This window comes from Bombyx mori, chromosome 4, assembly GCF_030269925.1.
Source record: "Bombyx mori chromosome 4, ASM3026992v2".
In the NCBI taxonomy this organism is placed as follows: Eukaryota; Metazoa; Arthropoda; class Insecta; order Lepidoptera; family Bombycidae; genus Bombyx; species Bombyx mori.
Genome location: NC_085110.1, coordinates 14,023,755 through 14,050,225, shown reverse-complemented (window position 1 = coordinate 14,050,225; position 26,471 = coordinate 14,023,755). Strand labels below are relative to the sequence as shown.

Genomic DNA, 26,471 nt, shown 5'->3' with positions numbered 1-26,471 from the left:
GAACATTTGTTTTCTTCGAAATCGCTTTATCATTTATGGGCAGAAAGAGGATACCAGATTTATTTTCGCGGGTTTGATTTTTATTACACGATGTTATTCCTTCACTTCGAAGTCAATCGTGAACATTTGTTGAGTAGGTACGTATTTCATTAGAAAAATTGGTACCCGCCTGGGATTCAAACACCGGTGCATCACTCAACACGAATGCACCGGACGTCTTTATCCTTTAGGTCACGACGACTTCAAATCGATTTCTTGTCTGTGCACGATTCGAATGAAGCAAGAAACAGTTAATATACCGATAACCCCCTGAGTTTCAGAGTGGTTTCAGACTCCGATCCGGTGGTAGATTCTGCGTAGCACTGCTCTTACTTCGGCTAGTGTTAGCAAACTAAATCAGGTCGAGTCCCATGAACGCACCCACCAGTCAGAGCGTAGCTGGAATGGCCCCTTAGGCTACCAACGAATAGGTAGGGAATAATATATAAATATACATATATACCAATTATAGAACTAAAAGACAGGTTTGTTAGAAAATTTAATAGTGATTTTTCATTGTAAAATTAACAGATCTTAGTGAACAAATAGAATAAAAAATAATTACATTACACAGTCATTAAATAAATAATAGAGTGAATTCATTAGAAATACAAATAATAATCAATTGAATTCAAAAAAATAAAACTGGTTACAATCACAGAAGAAACAAAATTTGAGAGCTCATTAACTAATTTTCTAATTAGAGTTATGTTAACAATACAAGAAAAACGATCGAACCCTGACAAGGAAAAAATTCAGTACATTTTGTCAAGCAATAAAAGTAATAAATAATTGTTTGATTAAATTAGTCCAATTCACGTTGCAACAATCTAACTGATCTTTCCGTCAGTAGTTTAACATTTCAGTTAGCCAACACATCGTGCTGATTAATTAAATTAGAGCCTCTCGCATCGTTAACACTCTTTCGAAAAGATTGTTTTAACAACATTAAATAATTGTCATTACCTAGACCTTTATCTAAATATAAAATAGAGCCTGAATGTTAGAGAGTACGTTAAATTGACTGAACACGTTTGTTGACTGTAGCAATCATTACAACATTAATAACAATAACAAAGGTGCATAATTCGTGCCGTATTCGTTAATCTCGAAACTTAACTGTGGAATAAGGCCGAAGCAAAGTGATGACGTTATGTTATAGCAAAACAGGAGATGACTCACCTACATTAAACGAACAGATTATAAGAATGTCCAAACATGATTTAGCGATGAATTAGCTGGTATACAGATTTAATTAAAAATTTTGCTAGTCGCTTAAATCGATCCTTTATTTTACATTTTTATACACCATTCAAATTAAATAAATCTACGACCAGGAATTTCATTTACTATTTCTGTACAGTCTTCTCATTTTTTATTTGTAAATATTTTATCATACCTAACTTTCAAAATAGTAAATATATAAAAATATATCAATTTCATAACACTTGCAGAATATTATAAGGCATATTATGGTGAGGCACTGAGTTAACATTTAAGCATAGTGATACTATTTAAAAATACCGTTAGAATGCGGTCACAGAACTACTCATTCGTCAAAAGTATTGTTACATTCACTAAATATAATATAAATCTAAATTTGTAGCTTAATTTGTGCTTTTTGTTACGTAATTTTGTTCATTGATGTCTTAGTTGATTTAAGACTTCCTTAGACCACCCATCAAAGAAATGGATTCTTAGAATTTATGAAGCCGCCGTTGTTTGTCGCAGGCTGAAATGAGTTTCGAAATACAATTTGTGACAACAATGACCTCATGCGAATGGTCCGTTTAATGAATCATGGAATTATCTTACGAAATCTCTCGTAGCGAACTAACAAAACTCTCATTTGTAGCGCATAAATGTTTAATGCGAAGCTTTATCATAATGCGTTTCTGTGTTTCTCTAGGTCTTTATGGGATCAAAAAGTAACTGAACTCGCAGTTTGGTGAAAATTCCGATGCTATTCCAGACAATTTCGTTAAGCCTTTTAACCTGACTAGAAACCAGAACCCTTTTCAGCAAAAGAAAATGAGATCATCAAGCAAGAACAACAAAAAGGTGATTGGAAAAGAAACCGCCTATTTTAATTATAAGCTGCGGCCTTCTAATCTAAAGCCCGCGATCTATTTTGAAAAAGAGTGTGTACCACTAGTCATCCATTTTTATCACGAGGCACGATGCGTGTCGGTTTTGTAATTATTTATTTGAATTATTATTTATGTTTCAAAGCGTAAAGCGGTAACCTCACGTCATCATGTGGTAAATAGAATGAGAATAGAGAAACCAAAAATATAATATGCATGGTGTGTACATGCGTTCCAGTTTGAATGTTGGGACAGCCATTTTTCAGTACAATTTGGCCATGGACCTCATTACTCAAGGTGAATGGTAGGATTCTTGTTGAAATATCTCTGGGTTCCGGTAACCTCTTCAGATTAGGTGGGGCATGAGCTCCATCTCCCATCTGTGCAATATGATTTTGTACCCTTATACTTCACATACATAATGTTGCTACACATAAAGAAACAGAATGGATGAAATAAAATGGTTTTGTTTTTTATCCTTGGAATATGTAGACCTAAAAAGGTGCTACAACATCCAAAGCTAAATTTATAAATAGCAAACCATTGTTTACAAATGTGATTTGCATGATCTTCCTAGAGTTCTGAACATGACCAAACAATCAGTACCAAACTGAGACTTATCATTATTATATATTATAACACAAACACAAACACACATCCATAAAATCGAGTCTGTGTACAGTAGTACAGTTATATCTAGTTATTCTGTTCATATGATAAGTTAGTTTCCTGTTTGAGAGCTGCCAACATTTTTAGGATATATTAATTCAAGAGTTCAATTTGTTTTATTTTATTTTGTACTAAAATTGGTGTTTTTTATTATTTATCACTATGGTTTTATGATACCACGTACCCATTATAATTGCTAGTGTTTTATTATTGTTTAAAAATTATTAGGATTTATTGTATAATTCAAAAAGAAATCAGATGTGCAATGTTATTTCAATATAAGCATCTATAATCTAAGCAAAAATTTTGTTGGCTTAGTGGGTTCATTTCATGATCATGCCTTAAACATAGATGTCAGTGTTCCTTTAAGACCACTCACTACACTAATTGTTTGATTATTTATTATGTTACATAGAGTATAACTAAAAATGTGAAATAAAATGATTTTTTACTTCTATTCTGTGTAATGTTAGTTAACATACCATAAATGGGTTGGCTGGGACTGGTGCAGCAGGTTTACTCCATCCTTCATTGAAGAATGGGTTTTTGTTGGCAAAAACATCATGTGTTGAAGGACTTTGAAATGGATTCTTGTTGCTAATACCATTATTTTCTTCTGTAACATACAAAATACATTTATCCTCAGATATCTCAAAAAAGACAATTATTAATCTAAATAATTACCTAATTGTTTCATATTTTGTTGCCTTAATGCTGAATCTAAAACAGCCAATGCCGCATAACGATCATCTATAACAAAATTAAGATTTATAGTTTTATATATTGTTATTTAATAAATTATTTATTAAAAATACATCATGAATTTGAAGCACTTACTTCCTGTTGATGAGGATGTATTGAAAATATTATTCAATGTTGATGTGGCTGTAGATGACTGACTTACAAAATTATTATTCATATTATTGTTATACTGACTACTGTTGTAAATATTCGCAGTAGAAAAATCAACAGGGAAACTGAAACATAAAAGTAGATTTATAAAATATTCCATAATGACCTGGACCTATTCTAATATGGAGTTACACAATTCCAAGTCTAATTATAATTTTGTTACAGTTTTATAGCCAACTTTTTTATTTATTTTTATTGCTTAGATGGGTGGACGAGCTCACGGCCCACTTGGTGTTAAATGGTTACTGGAGCCCATAATGCGCCACCCACCTTGAGATATAAGTTCTAAGATCTCAGTATAGTTACAACAGCTGCCCTACCCTTTAGACCGAAACGCATTACTGCTTCACGGCAGAAATAGGCAGGGCAGTTCTACCTACCCATGCGAACTCACAAGAGGTCCTACCACCAGTAAAAAACAGACTGCTTGTTGCTGATCATCTAAGGATAGTGGGCCAAGATTTGACCAATTAGAATAAGAAATAACGAGCAGATAAGTAGTACTAGTAGCTGGATTCACAAACCCATATTTCAAGAATATAATTATTTAAATTCATTAATAAATTTAAAATTAATATGTGGCACTTACTCAGGTACCGGAGGTGCGACTGTAGCAGTTGGAGCCGCAACTGTGAGCGCACTTGCAGAATTAAGGAGGGGCTGCCCACTACTCACTGGCCGTGATATTCTCTGACTAACATCAGTTCCAGTTGTTGGAAGTAAATTATTCACTAATTTCGCAGTTTGAATTGCATTCTTATTGGATGCATTTTTCGAAGATTGCGGCGAAATCGATATCAGAGGTGTTACAGAGGCTGCTACATTTCCAGCCTTGGCTTTTGACTTATAATTCTTAGTTGATACATTTCCATTGACTACTGAATTGTTTGTTGGCGCATCTAAATAATAACGTTTCTTCTCATATTTATCCAACATAAAATCTCTAACGCTCTGCTCATCAGTAAAATTTATACTTTCACCGTCGTAAAGTCCTAGCCAAACAAGTCTACAGTAGTCGTTCCCTCTTGATTTAATAAACTCTATCTCCTCAGGGGTAAAAGTAGCCATTGAAATTGATTTCACGCGATGTGGGGGCGTAAGGCCTCGTCTGGAATACACTCTATCATGTAATGTAATTCGCAAACAAAGCAACAACACGCAAAAACAATACTTACAGCATTCCTGAACATTTTGAACAAACAAATGATCCTATTGTTGTATTCACATAAGTAGGTCCTCTTTGGTTACAGTCTAAGCAATATTTGTTTCCATTTAGAGAAATTAGTTCACGTAAGATTTCTAAATTTTTATCGTCTTGCTTGCGGCGGTTCGCAGCCATTTTTCTAATAATAATAAATAATTAGATAGTGTCTGACGTCTGTCTAGTAGTGTCTAGAAGTGTTTTTTTAAGGGATTTTATGACCCGGCAACTAAGACCTTTAGGTTTTTATAACCATTTCAATTGATATTCTTATTTTTATGAAAAATGATAATATGGAGTAAAATGAAATGAAACGAGATTAGATGATATGGGATGAAATATAATATCAGTATAATGGTGGCCATTTACTGAGATTTTTTCAGTGGACTTTTTGGAGGATCCCGAGAAGTTACGTCCAGCGGCTTTGTTTCATTTATCCACATCAGTGCACTTTCACAGATATTAAACAGTTAATAAACCACCGTTATTACACATTTAAACCTGAAGAAACACTAAATAGACAAAATAAAATAAATCACATAACTTCACTCCTCGCGTTCCCGCCAAAAAGTCCTTTAATAGTATGTAACACTACATAGCTAGTACACTCAACTTTTTTTTTTTTTTTTTTTTTTTATGATTGAAAGTTTACTGGTGGCCCGAAGGCCTTTCCAGTTTCACCAGGACAGGTGGGCGAGCAAAGGCTCAGCCAAGAGGGGTGGGATTTGCTAACAACTGCCCGAGCGCCTCCGAAGGAGACCTAACAACTCAAGAGCAATTGTTTCGCGAATGAATCTACTACCGGATCGGAATCGCGACCCGCTGAGAAGATCCGGCGAGAAACTCAGCGGGCTGATGCATGGGTTAGGTTGCACGTCGACCTCTTTGTCGAGTTCGACGAGTACGGTTACCGGGGTCCCTAAGCCTGCCCCTAGTATTAGAGCTGAAGGCATCTAATGCAAAGGTTATTGGATCTGATGGATCCGTAAGGACGTGTCTAGGGCGTCGACGGTGACTGGCTCCTGCATGATCAGGATTCGGGGAGTAGTCAGCGGCGGCAACGATAAGGCGATTATCATGACGCATAGCCTTATCGAAGTATCGTTCCGACGCTGACTTCATGTATTTCCGAATTGATTCGAGGCCCAGGTCGTCGTGTAGGTCAACGTTCCTCACGAACCACGGAGCCCCGACAGCTAACCTGCAAAAGCGGGATTGTAGGGATTGGAGGGTGTCTATGTGTGTGCGGGCCGCGTGAGCGAACACCACACTCGCGTAAGTCATGACGGGGCACTCAACTACAACAGGGCGGACCCTCCCGTAATTTGTGATATTTAAAATAGAGGAGCTACCTTATTTGGAATGGCTCGTTAATTTTAGTGCTATTTTTATTGTTGCACAATTAAAACAGTTTCAGCGCCAAAATCGTTTATATTTTGTGTCCTCGAGACTAAAATTAACTATAGGTAGGTACGATTATACTATAATCCAATTACGAAGTCCTTATTGACACTTCTGAGAACGTAACTCTTCACGTTTCAAATTGAAATATTAATCATTTTTTGCTCATGGTCGTACATCATCGTTTAAAAAATACACAATCAATCTAAATTATTATACAATTAATTCACACACACAATCAACATATTGTTTTTAGACATCGTGCTAATATAATTAAATCTTTAAAAGATAATAATATTTTACTGCAGTTTTGCGTTTACGTTCAATAGTTTTTTTACTTTTTCACATTGTAGTCACGTGTTGCGTCCACCTCATGATGACGACCCGCAATTTTGTTCATATTTTTAAATCACTTTTTTTATTGCTTAGATGGGTGGACGAGCTCACAGTCCACCTGGTGTTAAGTGGTTACTTGAGCCCATAGACATCTACAACGTAAATGTTCCACCTACCTTGAGATATAAGTTCTAAGGTCTTAAGTATAGTTACAACGCTTTTTTTCTTTTTCAAACCGAAACTCATTACTAGGCAGGGTGGTGGTACCTACCCGTGCGGACTCACAAGAGGTCCTACCACCAGTACGAGGGCAGAAGCCAGTTTAGTTGATTTTGTGTTGTTTTTATTTCGTTCATGCTATTGTAGATATAACTGTTTGATAATTATTTCGTTGTTATTAAGTTTTGACCACTAAAAGAACAGTGTTGTGCAGTCAAACACTAGAGTTTGTAGTACGCCTACAAGATTACTTTGAAAGAGAGTATCAGAATGGTGGTCCATTGATGTCACTTTCACAAATGACGAACCGAGTAAGTGCAGCTCTTGGTATTTAGTCGAAAAACTGTTTCCCGAATAAGTAAGGAAAAACATGGTAAAGATTTAACGGAAGATAAATTAAAATCGCCAATTAAGAAAAAAGTTAGAAGATCAATGGTTACACATATCAGCAACTTTGATGACGCCATTATAAACCATATCTATGGCTACTATAGTAGGAACGAAGTGCAGACTCTGATTAAATTGTCAAATACTTTACGAGAATCTGGACTATTTCACGGTAGTAGAATTTCTTTGTGGCGAGTTTTAAAAAAGTTAGCTTTCATAACGTGTAATAAAATGCGGATTTTGATGGAATGTAGAGATATAGCTTTAGCCAGATGTAATTTTCTAAGATCTGCAAAGTCCATTACCGTTTGGAATAATGTTATATTTCTAGATGAGACGTGTCTAAATGCTAAACACACAGTCGGCAGGATAAGGACAGACGACACTCCTCACTCCTCCACAAAAGTACCTAGTGGCAAATGCAAATGCTTATTTATTTGTCATGCGGGTTCCATGAAGGGATTTCTTCCGAACTGCCTCTTGACGTTTAAATCTAAGAAAACTGTGGAATACCACGAAGAGATGAATTTTGTTAAATATATAAAGAACGGTTACAGGTTAAGGAAGGTACAAACCTTATTGACCAATTTAAATGAGCCATCGACGATCATTATGGATAATGCACCGTATCATTCAGTACAAATATGTAAGCCTCCAACTTCTAGTAGCACAAAAGCGGCTCGTAAAAATACCAGCCCACCGTTTACTGCAAACAAAATGCTGTCATTGTTGCAAGAAGCTTGTGAAGTTTAAGCAAAAATATGTGATATCCCTAGGTTTTCAAGGTGGGTGGTGCATATGTAGATGTCTATGGGCTCCAGTAACCACTTAACACCAGGTGGGCTGTGAGCTCGTCCACACATCTAAGCAATAAAAAAATACTTAACTAAGTTATATTTAGTTGGGAAATGATCCCCGACAGATTTTTCCTGTAAGTTTTGAGGCAATTAGAAAAAACATAATAATATATAAAACGCTTATAAAACATACATATATGTTGTAAATGAATCAAGATGGAGAAAAGTTGTTCAGATGAGACAGCATCGTGTTTGATGTGATAAAATGAAATAACCTCCCACTTCCCAGTAAGATGACGGCCAATTACTTTATTTAATGTACTTACTTTAATTACTTTATTTAATGATGTGCATGTAACATTTCTAATAGTTTTTTTTTCACAGTACTTAATTATCAACGTCGATCATTTAACAGTGATGTTACACACGAAATGTATTAACAAAGCAAGGAGGGCAGGCATAATCAAAGGTAATCCAATTTTAGGACGAGTACATAATCGATTTGTTTTTGGAAAAAATATTCTTAAAGCCCTAAAAATAAGAGTTAAAAATGTTTGTATTCCACGTGTGCGGTTTTATAGATTTTATGAAAATATGGATATTTCAAGATATGTGGATATTGAAAACAGGAAAGGCGGTCATATGTGTTTGTAGCTGTCAGTCAAGTATGAAAGGTTTCTTACTTTAAGATTTGATTTAAGAGAACGATGTCCGGTGCTTGAGGTACCTAAAAGCACCGTTAAGTGCCTTATTCACGATCCATCTTGCTGTACGTCCCGCCAAGGCCATGCACGATGCACGATGCATTTAGCGCTTTATTCACGATCCATCACGGCTGTACGTCAGCTCAAGGCCGCAATTAATAATAATTATCGACGTACGTCAAGCCTATTCATGATCGTTTTGCATCGTGCATCGTGCATCGTGCATGGCCTTGGCGGGACGTACAGCAAGATGGATCGTGAATAAGGCACTTTAGTGGATCGGGAGGATCCGAAATGACGTGATGAGAAAACGAGCAGTCGTTTTTACCTTAAAAAAAATCTGTTTACGAGCGTCGGACACTAGATGGCTTGTTATTAGTTTCTCATTACTCCTATAGATGGCAGTAATTTAATTTAATACCTATCTTTTAGATATAATGAAGGATTTTACAAAAAAGTATGTTTCTTTAAACAATTAGAATTTATATAAATGATGAATGGGTCGTTTCTCTTATACCAGGACTCCCCATTAGAAAATTTGATTTAAGGATGGAAAATAAAGAAAACCACTCTACTACATACCACAAAAGAAGTTTCACTTCTTTCACGTGCATCAAGTTGCAAGCGCACCATTTATTTATAACAAACAGTACCACGTAAACTATCATAATTGCAATCTGTCAATGAAAGTTTGAGAAATAATAACTGGAGATATATGTAGTACATATTTAGTGAAGTAAGTTACTAAAAATAATTCAACTTGGGGCAGGCATTTACTTTTTACATACGGTTAGAGTCTGTGCGCGTTTTGCATTTCAATTAAAACAAAATGCAAGAGGGTTTTAATTTATTTTCAAGCCTATCAATTACATGTTATTTAAGGGAAAACCATTTTTGTTGTTTTCTCTATTGATTCTTTGTGGTTCCCGTCTGATACTATGTAGTTATGTACATACTACTAGAAACCGTTACAAGATTTGATCAAAATTCATGATACTATTTTATTTTTTATTTGATTCCTGAAAAAAAATGACTTATCACAACCTTTTTCATTCTTGTTTGCTACTCGAGATCCAAATTGTAGAGCTCTTTTGGGAAACGTAGAGACTTCCATCAAACCAATATTATAAGCTACGAGTCTCAGCATTAATTTGTCGCCTAAGCCATGGCCCAAATGTTTACTTGGAAAACATCTGAAAAATGTATATTACATTTAATTTTATGCTTTTCTTACAAATAAAATACATGTCATAAAAAAATCACATCCTTTACTAGGTAAACGTCTTGAAATATGTGACTATTAGAGTCTTGCTCTATAAGGGTTTACTTTTTAAAACTGTAATTTTAAATAACTGCATATTTTACAGATCCTCACATATTATAATGAGACCTACTATACACCTTTCATTTGGGTGCTCTAATTTCCTGTGCTGTCATTGAAATGCTTATCAGATATCTAATACCATGTTATATATTATAGTAATAGATGCTCTGCTTAGATGTACTGATTGATGTATTATATCATTACTACCACTTACTTTAACCAAGGTTTTAAATGGATAACAAATTCAGCAAATTCTTCATCTAGATAGGGCATTCTGGGTTGTCGACCATGATCACAAATAACTCTGTTATCCCGAGCTAAATTTCTGTATGGGATCCTTTCCCAATCTAATTGTAATTCTTTACATAGACCAGCCCATCCTAACCGTTTAAAAACAGCCCTGTGTCTTGTGTATCCACCAAATAATTCATCTGCACCAGTACCACTAAATAAAACCTTAAAATGTAACATATAAATGATTACATTTAAATCCAATATTATTAATTTTTTTTAGAAATAAAAATTATGTATAATTTTTCTTACCCTACAATTAGACACGGAGTGATGGTCTTGGCCTCGAGCGGCAAACCATAATGCTGAGCCAAGACTTTCATCCAGAATAGTTTGTCTTGGATAAATCAAGTCAGCTATTACATTAATCTGAAATTCTTCCAACTCTTCTTTTGGTACATTAATTTCTTTGAAAGTCCATTTCCTAGAATTAGTAAAAATTTATAATAAAAGAAATTCTATTTTATCGAAAATATATTTGAATAATTTAATATTTCAGGGTTAGAAAAATAGATTAAGTTTTTAAAGAGATTAAAAATTTCTCTTTTTTTGGGACATGGCCCTTTTGAGTTATTAACCTTAGATATTAATTTAGGCCCTCTTCAAATCATATATGACAATGAAAAAATGTTACCGTAATGGACATAATCTTCTTAGCTCTTCTAAAGATTTTCTACCGGTTATCCTGTCAGGTACATCATATGTTGGGTTCTCTTTATTAAATGCTACATTAAGCAAATCTATGCTTTGGTTTTTTGGTACATACTTATCAGCTAGCAATGCAAGTATTGTACAATCCAAGCCACCCGAAAATAATACTCCAACCGCACTATGACTACAGTTTATTTCTGTAATTTTCAAGCAATTCCTACACAAATTTGGCTGGCGTTTTAACCTTTTCTGAATACTTTTATTTAGTAAGTAAATTATTTTATTAATTGTTGTTTGTATTTCAGGGTGTTGACTAAGCGTCTTCATAATAGTTACATTACATTTTGTTTTCTTAGCAACACTTTCAATGAATGACACTGTATCCTCCTGCAACAATACATCAATAATAATATTGATATCTATAATGCATATAATGTTAATTTAATTTTGTTGTTGTTATTAACAATAATAAAAACACATTTCTAATTAGATAACCAAATCAAATGAAAATGCACATTATGGTTTCTATGGGCTCTATTAATCACTTGTTTATACCATGTAGACCCTGTCGGTCCAAGAAAACGACATTAACATTAAAAAAATATGGGTGTTATTTAAATGGTTAGCATAGTATTTGAATTTTTGTGAGCAGAAATAGCTAATTGATCAGCAACTCATGGCCAGCAAACATGCCAAAATCAGTCAGAATTTATGTCATTCTGGATGGCTGTAATTATTTTTGTACAGCATATTATGCGATGAGCTGCTCCTGTTTAATAAAATTTTGATAAGCACTCAGAGGGTACCTAAGCAAAAAAAATCATTTTGAGCTGGATAGCAAAAATATTTTACTAGCCATGCAAAAATGGGCGCATTTCTTACAATGAATAGTTAATTTATTTACTCTCTCTTTGGGTATTATTTAGTCATAGAAATGTAAATTAATAAAAGATTTCTTTATTCTTATAAAATATACTTAATTGAGTTAAAAAATATAAAACAATTAAGTAGCAAAAACCACACAAATCTCTTTAAAACACGTTGTTACCACTGCAATTTTACTGCTAATAATCACCGCATAATCATGGAATGACAATATTCGCACACGATTGACTCCTCGTGCCACGCGCCTGCTCTGAGGCCTGATCCAGAAAGGGTGAATTCGCCGCGTATAAGGCGCGACCGTTTTAACCACAAAGAGCGTACCTATGCGCGAGCAATTGGAGACGAATTTAGTCAGTACGAAACTTACCGTCATTGGAAGAGACAAAAACGGAGGGAAAATGTAATGTATTTAGTACAAAAAATGCTTTATGATAGAATGGACACATAGTATGGTTGTCTTTCTTTTTTCCTCGGAGTCATCATCTTTATCAGAAAGTATTAACACCAAAATTCTTCCTAAGATCTACGTTTTAAAATTCTGTTGGCATAATCAGGTGATTCCAAATCCCATATTGCCGGTTGTTTTTCTGTTTCTTCTATAAACAATTCCATAGGTATTAAAATTTGGTGCTCCATTTCCCTGAATACTCGCTCTGGAGTTCGCGCGTTAGCTGGGCGCAACAAGGCGTCCCTAGTATCTTAGTGCTTGCGATTTATGCGCGTATTTTGAATTCGCGCGATGCTTGTGGACACGATGTATTGGTGCCTAGTATAATAGCCGGCAAACTTCTTGAGTATTTGTTGACGTAGTGGGGGTAAGTTTGCGCATGGTACACTCACGTGCAAAAACATTATTTACGCTGCGTCATAATGCTATTAAATTATTAAAATCAACATATGTATTTATTTATATATTTATTAGAACATCAACAAAAAATATAGGTTAATAATTGTAATAATTTAATCTTGGGGTAAAATAGACATTCCTTCTATTAAGTCAAAACTAGAGCTGTTGCCAGGTGTTGGTTCAGTTGAAGCGAAGCTGGTATTTGTAATTTTTTTTTCGTTATCATAATCTTGACCATCATCATCATCACTGTTTTCATCACCCGAGTCGCCATCATCGTGATGAGTCGACATAGGGCTCATCGGTGTAGTTTACAACTCGGTCGTTCGATCTTCTTTTTTGTCTATAATTAATTATTTTTTTAAGATATTCGATTCGTAGTAATCGAGTGTTACTTTTTTCAATTACCAGCTTCCGATTATTTTCTGTTTTTTTTTTCATCTGAAGCCTAGCTCTTTCATAATTCGTCGTAAATTTCATTCCGAGCCATTAAAATGTATATCTTCTTTAAATTTTTCGAAGCCATTCTACGGTACGGAGTTTCGCTGCTTGTTATGTAGTTATTATGATTACATCTTTTTATTACAGATTGAACGAAACTATCCATTCCGGTAACTTTCTTCTTCCCTGATCTTTTCTTACCCGGAGTCCCAAACACGGCGAGCAAGCCAGAGCCTTTAGCTTCGTTAATAATGCACCTAACAGGTACTCACTGATGTTTTTGTTGCTTCCGAAGTCTGTTTTACTTTTTCCATATCATTCTTCCCCTGTTTTATAATGAAGCAATATACGTCGTACACAATTTTTCTACCCTTTCTTTTGATTACTACACCAGTTTGTCGCGGCATAGTGTATTTTTTATAAAAAATCAACAAACACTCAACAAATAGCAATGGCAACAAAGTCAACAAGCAATTATAACAAATAACTTAACGATTAATAACGATAGCTTTTTCACTGTACGCATGCGTACTTTTGGGAGCGAGCGGAACGAGGGCGCGGTGCGGGGCGCAGGGTTCGACTGATCTACCAATAACGCGCTCGATACGATTTCCCCCCCCCGCTGAGTTTCTCGCCGGATCTTCTCAGCGGGTCGCGATTCCGATCCGGTAGTAGATTCATTCGCGAAACAATTGCTCTTGAGTTGTTAGGTCTCCTTCGGAGGCGCTCGGGCAGTTGTTAGCAAATCCCACCCCTCTTGGCTGAGCCTTTGCTCGCCCACCTGTCCTGGTGAAACTGGAAAGGCCTTCGGGCCACCAGTAAACTTTCAATCATAAAAAAAAAAAAAAAAAAAAAAACGATTTCCCCTGCCGTCGCGCCTCACCCTCACCACCAGAGTGATCTAAAATTCGGTTCTGCGCAGTCAAGGTCATTTGCTCAAGATGTTTGCCGGTTACTATATCTCTCCAACGCGCGAATGTTTTCGCGGCGAATTCGCCCTTTCTGGACCAGGTCCCAGCATTTTTAACATACATTGTCGATTTTTCAACAACAACGCAATCCAATTAGTTGTTTTGCTCACCATGTTTTAAATATGCATACCAATCAAACACACTGGATATAGACATGTTTTCTCTGCTGATCAATCATGAAATCTTGCTGATCAAATAGGTAATTATTTTGCGGTCTGAATGTTTATTATGCAAACTCATGTTATTGTAAGCCGCCTATTTATGATTTAATATTTGACCATTATCAAAATGATTTGCAGAACAAGAATTGCTGCCTGATTTTTTAATAGCAAACAAAATCTTTATATGCCAATCAAATTATTTCAATGCTGTTTTTTTGTGGCTCACCAAATATTTTATTTGCTAACCATTTAATTACTTCTCAAAAAATATTTCAGGTGTTATTTACTTATTATAAAATTAGTTTTAGGTTATACGTAAATCATGATCATGAAAACTTACAAGACCATCTATATCCCATGGTATATTGGCTTCAACGGTAAAATCTTCATCAGATAAACTTTGTTTTAATTGTAATGTCTTCAACCAATCACTGAGATTACATTGCTGAACGATATCTGTGGCTTTCCATGTATACAACAATATCTTATGAGTATTCAAGTCCAAGACAGAGATGTGTGATACGGGAACTTCATAATTCTCATACTGTGTACCTATGTTAAATTGGAATTCAAAATATTAGACATAAATGCTATGCAGACACATAAGACATAAAGCTAGCATACAATTTGGTTAACTGTTGAATAACATAGTTTTTACCATATTTTTATTTCCCTCTGCCTGCAGTCTTTTGTTATCAAGATACTTAAGTAAATACAGTGTGATTCCTTAGAATGTGCATTGAACGAAATGAGGGAATCTATGCTTAATTTTATCGAGGGAAAAATATTTAAATATTAAAAATAATTTAAACAATAATATTTAATGTTATATTTGAGTTATAAACATGAAATTTTTACTAATGGGTAGCTAATACGATGTAAAATAACTTTAATTAATAAAAGAAGTAGGTAAAGGGGCGTCCCACTGTATTAGGGTTGGCCAAAAAAAAACTTTAAAATTTTTTTTAGTTACTGCGTAAATATCGTCCAAGATGACGAAAAGAAATTCTGGTAAAGTTTGAGCTCTGTTTAGAGGTGCCGCGCATCGTGATTTTTGATTTCCCATTTAAATAACACAGGTTTTTTTTTCTTTTGTCTTTTATTGTATCTCAACGAATTATCGTGTAGTAAAAAGAAATACATTATTTTTGTAGCGAATTAAACGGCCTACAATAAATATTTGTTTGGTCTGAAATATTTTTTTGCAAAGTCAACTCGGTTAAAGTGATTCGCAGTTAAAGTTCTACCTAAAATAATATATGATGACTTTCACAATTTTTTAAGGATTTATCACAGAACGCGTACTTAGCGTGCGTCAGAGCGCTAAACTGTCGGCGCGCTATGATGCCGAGATGTGTTGTATATACTATTACGTAGTACGCAACGCTGTCGCGGCGCGCTGCCGCCGCATGCCGCGTGACATGAACAGAGTGCGACGTTAAAACGCAGCGCTAGGTAACGCCTTTTTTTTTTTTTATTGCCTTTGTCGGCAGACGGGCATACGGCCCACCTGATGGTGAGTGGTTACCGTCGCCCATGGACTTCAGCAATGCCAGGGGCAGAGCCAAGCCGCTGCCTACGCCTTCTGTTTGACTAAGCCTTTAAAGCGCTGGCGCTCTGTTTGACAGTATATTATACAACACAAACACATCTCGACCTCATAGCGCTCCGTCAGTTCTGACGCGCGCTAATTACGCGTTCTGTTTGACGAAGCCTTTAGACTTTTTCACAAAAAAAATGGCTTAAAAACAAAACAACATATTTTTTTCGTTTTTACTTTCCATATTTATTTAGAATGCAAGCTTTGAAAACTGATTTTAATGTAGTCGGAAGTACTGTAAAGATTTTTGATGCGATTATGTCTATTATTTATTGATTTGTTATTTGAAATCAAGTTTTAAAAAGGAAAATTGATTATTTTTCTTTTCAAAGCTTTCATTCTCAATAAATATAGAAAACGAAAAAAAATTGTTGTTTTATGTTTTTAAGCCTTTTTTTTAGGTTAAACTTTAACTGCGAATAACTTTCAACCGAGTTGACTTAGCAAAAAATTATTTCAGACCTTTTTTGTAGGCCGTTTAATTCCCTACAAAAATATGTATTTCTTTTTACTACACGATAATTCGTTGAGATACAATAAAACTCCAAAGAAAAAAAAAACCAGTGTCATTTAAATGGGAAATCAAAAATCACGATGCGGCACCTCTAAATATTAATATTAAGAGCTCAAACTTTACATTTTTTTTGTCATCTTGGACGATAATTTCGTAGTACCAAAAGAAAAGTTTTTTTTTTGCCCATCTTAGTAAAAATGTCACTAGATAAGTAAATTGGGTAAATAAGAGTAAATATGCCTGTTCTACTATATAAAACTTACATTCTATGTTATAGGTATAAAAGAAATTAAATATATCAAAAATAGGTTTGTCTGTGCTTTCAGTTAAAAGTAGCTATAACTAGTAATTTCCTTTTTTAATTCAAATCAAATCAATCCTTGTGTCAAAAGCCCACATAAGGTGTCAACACCATTATTGAGTGAGTAGTTTATCAAGATTGCATTTAAGAATAACAATCTTCAAAATAGAGAAAAGCCTAACAAATAAGCACTAACATTTTACTATAACTAGTAATTTCCTTTTTTAATTCAAATCAAATCAAATCAAAAAAATCCCTGTGTCAAAAGCCCACATAAGGTGCCAACACCATTATTGAGTGAGTAGTTTATCAAGATTGCATTTAAGAATAACAATCTTCAAAATAGAGAAAAGCCTAACAAATAAGCACTAACATTTTACTCTAGATATAGATATACATTTATATATAATAAAGAATAAAATCACATTACCTAAGACACTGGATAATACTAAAGAATTTGAATTTTTATGTATGAGTAAAGAGTTTCTTCCAAATCGATCCCTAGTGAAATATAATTTATTTGTCACTTTACAGTAATATATTAAGCTGAATGGCCCCTTTAGTGACTTTAATACATTGATCACTTTATCGATTTGACTGTCCTGAAAAATAATATTTACATATAGGTATATAAGCTTGCCAGGGGTTTGTTGTAGGTTCAGTTAGCCAAGGAAAATAATATTTTCTCCTACCTACGCCGAAAGTTTGGTTTTCCTCCCGCTGTACAGGGAAGAAAGTGTAACTTTTCCTCCCTGGGTACAAGTGCGCATGTGCGTTAGTGTCTACATCTGCTCTTACGCACCTACAATTCTCCACCATTGTTGTGCTCGGGTAATTTGCAATATTGTGTTTAGTGTAAAAGTGAAATAAACAAAATGCAATAAAATTTAATACTGAAGTATTAAACAAAGATGAGTTCATCAGACAGTTCTTATTCAATTAGTAGTAGTTTATTTAAAAATTAAAAAACAGTTAAATGGTTTTTTAAGAGTATGGGGGGGCTCCGCTCCCCCTACCCTCTGCCAGGGCTTCGCTCCTGGACCCCAGCTAGGTATTCCACGAACTCGCCGTGGTAGGAAAAAAAATAGTATTTGCACTGCGAGAAAAAAGTAGGACATCTCATCCTGCATGTTTGCCATTTTTTTGACAATTTTACCCGCAGGAGGAAATGTCCTACTTTTCTCCCTTGGTGCACAATGTACTATTATTGGTATAAATGAATGTCAAGTTTTAGGCAGTAAGACTTTGGAAGGAACTTTAAATATTTGCTGCTAATAAAAAAAAAACGATAATATGAATTGATAAATTAACAACTATTTCTCACACAATCATAACTAAGTTTCTCCATGATTATTTGCGTGTCGCTGGTTCTGCTATCCCAAGATTCGTCAAATATATCACCATTATACAAAAGGATGCCACATTCATTTTCGAGAGGTTGTAATGTCATTTGCGGACCTTGCATCCATAGAACTGAGGCTACGAAAACTATGTGGTGTCCAATTTCAGAAATAAAATCCTTCCTCTGTAAGTGATCGGGTCCTCTGTTTTTGAGTCTTCGAAGGACATCAATATCCTAGAAATGGTCTCTATTAAAAAAAACCTTAAAATTGGTATACTACGTAACAACATTTCAGATTAATAATCACGTACGTTCACTATGCTACATTTTTCGCAGCTTAACTCCAAAAATATACCACACATGCTGTCAATTACGGTATCCAAACGATCAACAGCAATTCAAAGTTTCAAATGGTTTAAAAACACCACCGATGTAGCCGTCGGTGATACCCAATATCCATACTCCATAGAGTTAGGTATTTTTAGTAAGTAGGTACCGTAAAATGGGGCGATTAGGGACAAATTCCAACTTTATGAGCAATTTTAAGATAGTTGTTGATGTATATAATGCTATATCAGGATCAAAATGATTGAGTCTTGTGGGCATCTTTGTTATCCAATTTAAAATTATGCAACTAGCATTCCAGTTTAAGCAAAAAATGCAAAAATAGGTGTAATCCCTATTTACCCGAAAATTGCGGTTAATTGGGACGAAATGAGAAATTTGCTAGGGTTGGCACTACTTTTATTTTTATATATAGTTTTAATTTATTTATTTATTTAGTTGCACCAACAAAGTGATCATCAATAAAAAAAATTGAAAAACTGACAAAAGTACATGGCAGACATCACCTCAATTATAGGTGCAATCGACAGTGCTGATATTTCTATCTGGGTTAAGAGATTAGGTGTGTCGGTTATTCCATGGATTAATCAGATGAATACCCCCACTCTGAACAAATATTAAATATTTTGTTATGTGTTACTTAGACATTTTTGTCCACCTTGAGATTTCATTGATCTTGTTACATGTCTCTGCAAAATCGACTTACTTATATTAAATTGCTTATCTATTTCAACTAAAGACTTATTCCCAATTTCGCTTCGAATAAATCAGGTTTTTACCAACAAATTTAAAAAATATTGTTATAACTACATAGACAACCCTACAAACCTGTACCTATTTATACTTAGGTCGTTTCCATTTCACGTATTCTCATCCCAATTGACCCCTTTTTCGTTGTTATTTGTACCTAAGGCGTCCCCAATATCCCCAAAAACAACAGATTTTTACATGTATTTTTATTTAATCAATTACATTAAAACCAATAACAACTGAGACTTACCTTTAATATATATGCTGGTTCAAACACTAAATAACGTTTATAAATCATAGTCGTCTTCTATTATTATCAAATAAATAAAAGAGAGCAAAGTTTCTAGCACTAAAATAATTACCACCACAGGAAGTTAATTTGAAACGCGATTTTTTATAAGTTAGCAGCTATTATCATGCATATTCAGAGTTGTTTTGTGAACTTTCAACATTCTACTATTAAACTACAAAAAATGGAAGATTTTGCAACGAATATAAAACTTATATTGAGCGTCGAAAGATTTTCCCAGTTTTTTCCCGATTCGCCTCTCAATCCCTAATCGCCCTATTTTACCGGTACCTACTTATTTAACTCCATGGTGATATAGGCATAGAATTTTTTAAAGAAATTTTATGACATGGTAACTAAAGGTCAAGTCATTTTAATTTTATTTTAAATGAAAAATGATATAATGAAATGAAGTTGATTAATACGAAACATGGCATGAAATGAAATGAAAATCAAAATGAAATGAGATGAGATAATATGGGATGAAATATAATCTCAGTAAAATGGTGGTCATTTACTGAGATTTTTTCAGTGGACTTTTTGGAGGATCCCGAGAAGTCACCTTCAGCGGCTTTGTTTCATTTTCCTATATTTGTGTACTTTCAAAGATACTAAAGTTAATAAACCGCCGATAATACACATTTAAACTTAAAGAAACACTAAATAGACAAAACAAATCACACAACTTCACTCCTCGCGTTCCCGCCAAAAGTTCTCTCAGCGTTTATGGGATTTTATGACCTGGTAACTAAGACCTTTAGGTCAAGTGTTGTTTTAATTTTAGTGAAAACTTTTTATATATGTCATTGTAAAATGATATTATTAATGAAATGAAGTTGATTAATATGATACATGGCTAGAAATGAAATGAAATGACATGATAACGAAATGAAGTGAGATATGATAATATGGGATGAAATATAATCTCAGTAAAATGATGATCATTACTGATATTTTTTAGTGGACTTTTTGGAGGATCCCTAGAAGCTACGTCCAGCGGCTTTGTTTTATTTTCTCACATTTGTGCACTTTCGCAGATATCAAATAGTTGATTAACCACCGTTATTACACATTTAAACCCGAAGAAACACTAAATAGACAAAATAAAACTAATCACACATCTTCACTCCTCGCGTTCCCGCCAAAAAGTAACCAAATTGTTTTAGAACAGTATCACATCACAGCCTACACACTAGGAAGATACTGGGTAGTAAGTACTAGTGGCAGGAAACTATTTTTTATTGAAGTGAAACTCTAATGCGATTTCCAACCTGGTAGCTTTTTATTTTATTTTCCTACTTAATCTGATAGCCTTGAGAGGCTATATCAGCGTCGCCTTAACTAATAGGCCGTTTTCCAATTACAGCACAAGAGCTACCATTAAGTAATGGTTAATTACAGAGCATAATGCGACTCAGTGACACACAATGCCGAATTATGCTGAAGCTTAGTTGAGCATTATGCCGCATAATGCGATCTTGTGCTGTAATTGGAAAACGGCCATAGGTAGCTCACAGGGCTCAAACCTGATGACGTTGCTAGCACGAACCCTAGCAATAGCCGTGCCTCGCAGAATCTACCACCGGATCGGAAACGCGAACCACTGAGAAGATCCGGCGAGAAACTCAGCAGGCTGTGTCTGAGGGTTAATTTACTCATCGAGCCCTTCGTCGCAAGCGACGGGTTTGACGAGAACGATGACCGGCCAACAAGGTTGCGTTGAACGTTTAACGCCACCATGGAATAGAATGGCAGTCGAACGTATGTGCGTAGTATACCTGTTAGCAACGAGTAGCGACTAATATTTTAATGAAGTATTTAAATTAAATTAAATAAAAATATAGTTATTTTTCTATCTATGATTTAAAATATATATAACATAAATGTTGAAGATGTCGCCTCTCTTATACACAGCATTCCCTATTACAAGAGCAAACTGATTTAAGGATGAAAAATAAAGAAAACCACAATATTACACATTGAAGAAGAAGTTTCACTTCATTCACGTGGACCAAGTTGCACGTGCATCGTTTTTTTAAAAGTATTTGTGTTCCTTTTTAGAATACGTACTGTGTATATAGGACGTTATAGCACGAATCGAGTAACTATTGAGAAAATACAATATACATAGTTCACGGTATAAAGTAAGACTCTTTTAATTCGAGTGCTAATTACTCGATTCACATGCTTATCTACCGTGAGAAGTGTAAATAATTGTTCGTATCTTGCTCATACGTAGTATTTTTATTAGGCCATAATATAATAAATTATTTTATTTAATATTTTTATTCAACAATTTAAGTTTTACAGCATATTATTATGTTACCTCTTCAATTGCAGTACTGGACTAGCAAAAGCATATTGTTTTGTAATCTCCACTGGGAACTAGCTGGCGGGTTGCAAAAATATATAATGCAATGAGTATATAGAAGCAGGTTCATCCTTATGTACATTAACTATATGATTTGCTTTTGCTACAACATAAATCTGGTAATTGCTAAAAGCGAACAAGATAAGCAGAAAGTCAGATGGGCCGTTTGCTGGTCTACTAACAAAGACTATGAAAAATAAGGTAAAATCCATTATCTCTTTGAAATTCAGTCTCCATAAGATTGTATACCGGTTTATTAAAAAAGCTTCAATTTTCACGAACAATGGAGTTTAGTCGTCGCAAATATTCTCATGTCGAAAAACTACGTGCTTATAAAACCACCAAAATTCACAAAACCACTCAAAATTACCAATTTACAAAAAGAAACATTAATGCTATATTGGCTTCAGGGCCAAAATTCAATTAGAATTTTAACTTGCTCAGAAGTGAATAAGTATTCGAACAAAATCCACTTATTTTTGAATCGCACTACCTTAAATGCTATTCGAGATGCTCACTTTGGTAAAGTTACTCAATTAATGAGATCACAGTGTTGACAAAGTCACGTTAAGCTTCATACTTTGGACACATAATGCGATCAAATATGCATAAGTTAGAGAAAAAGTTGATCGTGGGACAAATGAGGGGGCCGAACTCTAATACGATGGTGTATTATACAGACAACATAAGAAACTTTACAACGATCTATTCAACTGGCACGAGACAAAAGTAAATGAATACAAATCATATTTGGTCCCGATCCTCACTAGTGAAGGGACGATAGAGAAGAAGAAGAAAAATAACTTTGCCTATTTCTGTCATGAAGCAGTGATGCGTTTCGGTTTGAAGGGTGGGGCAACCGCTGTGACTATACTGAGACCTTAGAACTTATATCTCAAGATGGGTGGCGCATTTACGTTGTAGATGTCTATGTGCTCCAGTAATCACTTAACACTAGATGGGCTGTGATCTCATCCTTCCACCTAAGCAATAAAAAATTTTTTGTAAGTAAGTACATCACAGTAATCTTTGCCGGTTTAATTTGTACTGAAGACACGAAAATGGTAGGTAGGAAAATGGTGGTTCTATAAGTGAGCGGTGGTGGGTGGGTCTATATAATATAAAGAACCAGGTTACGTAGAAACTAATATGCATAGTTAATACACTTAATATTTAAGACTGGTGGTTAACTTATTATGGTGGTGGACTTATTAGTGGAGGTAGGACCTCTTGTGAATCCGCACGGGTAGGTACCGCCACCCTGCCTATTTCAGTCGTGAAGCAGTTATGCGTTTCAGTTTGAAGGGCGAGGCAGATGTTGTAACTATACTGACACCATAGAGCTCATACCTCAAGGTGGGTGGCGGCATTTACGTTGTAGATGTCTATGGACTCCGGAAGGCGGCACGACATGAGAACCCTCTTGTCGTGGCCGCTGGAAACTACATACTCGATCCTGTAGACCGAATGGTAAACAGTCGACGTCGCTCAAAACACGTCATCACGGATCCTCCCGATCCATTAACGGTGCTTCTAGGTACCACAAGCACCGGTCACCGTCCTCGTCGAACCCGTCGCTTGCGACGAAGGACTCCGCGAGCGAATTAACCCATAGACACAGCCCACTGAGTTTCTCACCGGATCTTCTCAGTGGGTCGCGTTTCCGATCCGGTTGTAGATTCTGCGAAGCACTGCTCTTGCTAGGGCCAGTGTTTACAACACTCCAGTTTGAGCCCCGTGAGCTCACCTACACGTTAGGGTAAAGCTGAAATACCTCTCAAGGCTATCAGCATAGGTAGGAAAATAGAAGAATAAGTTAATCTGTGGAACCAGGTACCTTATTTCATAATTATGTGGAATTTTTGGCTGGAACGCGAGGAGTGAAGTTGTGTAATTAGCTTTATTTTGTCTATTTAGTCTTTCTTCGGGTTTAAATGTTTGATAACGGTGGTTTATTAACTGTTTAATATCTGTTAAAGTGCACAAATGGGGGAAAATGAAACAAAGCCGCTGGACGTAACTTCTCGGGATCCTCCAAAAGTCAACTGAAAAAATCTCAGTAAATGACCACCATTTTACTGGGAGTATATTTCATCCCATACTATCTCATTTCATTTAATTTCATCCATGGAGTTAATAAGTACCTACAACTGGAGTGCTGTCTGATGCCGAGAAATCGGTCTCGAAAGAGAATACTTTTTGGTCGCGGTGTCCTTGTCTAATGTGGTGACCATATAAAATTTATTTATAGGATAAAATTATACACATGCATCAGTTTTGAATTTACCTTAAGTAATTCTGTGTAACCCTATGTAAATACAAAACACGTGCTTGCAACGTTTTATTTATGTAAATTCAATTCTAAACATTGCTTCGTCGTCATGGTGCCTTTTTTCGACGTTTTTTTTTGGAAGTTGCTGCGTTGTCGAAAATCTAGCACTGAGTTTTATTACAAACATCATTACCTCAGTGCTATTACTTAAACTTCCTCAAACTCATGTTTAACGTCCGAATACTCAACCGCGACTTAAATATTATGTTGAACTTAATTACGCAATTCCTACTTTAGTGTACTGGCTAAGTGGGCCGTGCAAATTAATATTTGACACACTGAGTGAGACACTGCAACACACATGGTCTGCGCGTATCGGGTGCTCTTTTCCTACATTCACATCTTCAATTGATTTAAAATTACTTGTATTTTTACTTCTGTGCTATTATCATGACACGTGTATATTAAGTCTACTAGTTACATTTTAGGAAATAAAACACAATGGGTAATAAAATGAAATGAACTGAAATTCATTTATTTGTTATATGTAAACAATTAAATAACTCTTAAATGACAAGTCAATACACATAACACAATACACATAGTACTTGATCTCTATTTACAAAATATTGGTTATATTATTATTATTAAGTTCAGTAAATTTTCTGTAATCTTATAATATAACATTTCCTCTATTTATTTTTAAGTAAATTCTTTTTTTTCAACGAAATACATAATTTATTTTAATCAATATCTAAGTGGACCATGAGTATCATTAAAATTTCGCAATTTAAATTTCAATTCAATTAAAAATCGCCATTTTTCTTTAATAAATCTAAAATCGACTTTATATTTACAATCACTATTTCACGACTTTTAAGTTTTTGTTTCAATACCTTAACATCTTGTCGTAATTTTGCTTTTCTCGGGGTATTTTTTTTTTCTTGCGTTTGAGTACTTGATTCTTCTTGTTTGACCTTTTTAAAGGACATTTTCCAGAAATTCCAAAGTCATATTTACTAGAAGATCCTCCTCGTTCGCTTAACGTCAGGCAAATGATATACATGCTTGCGTGCGACGCTATTCAATACAATAAAAAAAGTTCAAGAAATACCACGTGATGGCTCTTATAATATGAAAAATACATTGCAAAATTATAGTTTTCACGATTGTTTTTTCAAATTTAGTATATGACATAGATTAAGTACAATTTACAAGACAAATGGTATTAAATATTATAATGAGAAAATATATCTCACATTTTAAAAATATATGCTCACACTAGTAAAAATTTTATCAATGAATCTGACATATGGAAGGATATTCCACAAACTGGAGAGGATTCTCGCTTAAAACCACTTATATTAAAAGTGTTCACCATGATTACACGGAAACTTTCACGATTTTCGAAAAAAAAACAAGCCACAAGCTGTATCAGTGCCATTTTAACTTCGCACTACAAACGTAAATAGACGCCATTTTTCTTTTAATCCATTCATAGCTCTTTTTCGGTGATGCCAACAATTAATCTGGCTTCCCACCAAATTCAACATGAAAACCATCAGAAATCTACGTACCTACCATAAAATTTTCCATTAAACAGAGTTCTTATTAATATAGAACAATATTTTTTTTGTTAATGAGCTTTATTAATATATGATGTTCTATTAAAAATCAATATATATCATATAATCAATACTTCTTATATAATTTATTTTAATAAATTGTCATCATCAGAAAATAAATTCACCATAACTTTGTACGTTTATGTTGAACCAATTTAATTTTTGACGTTGATGGAAATTCTAAATTGTCGCAATATTTTCTAGTTAAGTTTAAGTCACATCGTTTAAATAATATGTATTTAGATATATTATTGTCATAAAATGTTTAAAATCCTGTAAAGTGGATTGATTTTAACCTTTTCAATAATTTTCAACAACGCCCAAGCTACTAAAAAATCCACTAACCACTAAAAGCCATTTTTGATAACTAAGACGGGGGTCCAAATTCCGAGATTTTATGGAAAATCCTCTAAGCTAGCAACACTGCTTTTTGTTTGTAAAATGTGCGAGAGGGACACCACCACTTAATAATCATTCTCTTTTCAGACCGTTTTTCCTTACATCTTTTGCTATTTAAAAATAAACTTTAAGCCATAGAGATAAAGTATATTTTTAGTTTTTATGTCAAACGAAGTAAGCACTCCAGTTAGAATAGTAACTCTATGATTTCATCCCAGTTGATTAATGTCTCAGATTAATAATCTTCATTTCATTTCACTGCATAATATCATTTTTCATAAAAATATGAATATAAATTAAAATAAGACATGACTTAAAGGTCTTAGTTACCAGGTCATAA

General features: G+C 34.5%; 2 protein-coding genes and 1 long non-coding RNA gene across 6 annotated transcripts; 1 reads left to right on the top strand and 2 right to left on the bottom strand.

Annotated features, from left to right (window-relative positions):
* Positions 1-525: 525 nt before the first annotated feature.
* LOC101741501 (arf-GAP domain and FG repeat-containing protein 1) lies at positions 526-7,952 on the bottom strand. Of its 3 annotated transcripts, none has more exons than XM_062668338.1 (7): positions 7,827-7,952; positions 4,883-5,050; positions 4,297-4,815; positions 3,633-3,772; positions 3,480-3,545; positions 3,278-3,411; positions 526-1,771 (listed from the first exon to the last, which is right to left on the bottom strand). In XM_062668338.1, the coding sequence occupies exons 1-7, from the start codon at positions 7,850-7,852 to the stop codon at positions 1,721-1,723; spliced, it is 1,104 nt and encodes a 367-aa protein (XP_062524322.1). In that variant the 5' UTR covers positions 7,853-7,952; the 3' UTR covers positions 526-1,720. The 3 variants fall into 3 exon arrangements, with proteins under 3 accessions (XP_062524322.1, XP_012549979.2, XP_004930900.1); XM_012694525.3 differs by having other exon boundaries at positions 3,278-3,408; XM_004930843.5 differs by lacking the exon at positions 7,827-7,952 and adding an exon at positions 7,557-7,574.
* LOC119631239 (uncharacterized) lies at positions 6,928-10,599 on the top strand. The gene is made up of 2 exons (XR_005246639.2): positions 6,928-8,791; positions 9,028-10,599. It is a non-coding gene; the product is annotated as an uncharacterized LOC119631239 (long non-coding RNA).
* Positions 9,328-18,578, bottom strand: LOC101741172 (asparagine synthetase domain-containing protein CG17486). 2 transcript variants are annotated; one of them, XM_012694523.4, is made up of 9 exons: positions 18,392-18,578; positions 18,063-18,314; positions 17,169-17,340; positions 14,664-14,875; positions 11,002-11,405; positions 10,620-10,791; positions 10,291-10,532; positions 9,797-9,945; positions 9,328-9,429 (listed from the first exon to the last, which is right to left on the bottom strand). In XM_012694523.4, exons 1-9 carry the CDS (start codon positions 18,440-18,442, stop codon positions 9,386-9,388), a joined length of 1,698 nt encoding a protein of 565 aa, XP_012549977.1. In that variant the 5' UTR covers positions 18,443-18,578; the 3' UTR covers positions 9,328-9,385. The 2 variants fall into 2 exon arrangements, with proteins under 2 accessions (XP_012549977.1, XP_037877872.1); XM_038021944.2 differs by lacking the exon at positions 9,328-9,429 and having other exon boundaries at positions 9,585-9,945.
* Positions 18,579-26,471: the final 7,893 nt, after the last annotated feature.

Bases quoted from the DNA above. Each gene is read 5' to 3' on its own strand.
- LOC101741501 (XM_062668338.1), bottom strand. From the start codon at position 7,852: ATGGCTCATTTAAATTGGTCAATAAG. The intron at 4,816-4,882 runs GTAAGTATTGTT...AGTGTATTCCAG, and splicing joins TCAAAATGTTCAGGAATGCT to ACGAGGCCTTACGCCCCCAC. The intron at 1,772-3,277 runs GTATGTTAACTA...AACTCATTTCAG, and splicing joins TCCCAGCCAACCCATTTATG to CCTGCGACAAACAACGGCGG.
- LOC101741172 (XM_038021944.2), bottom strand. From the start codon at position 18,442: ATGTGTGGTATATTTTTGGAGTTAAGCTGCGAAAAATGTAGCATAGTG. The intron at 10,792-11,001 runs GTAACATTTTTT...TACTAATTCTAG, and splicing joins AGAAGATTATGTCCATTACG to GAAATGGACTTTCAAAGAAA. The intron at 10,533-10,619 runs GTAAGAAAAATT...TTACATTTTAAG, and splicing joins ACTCCGTGTCTAATTGTAGG to GTTTTATTTAGTGGTACTGG.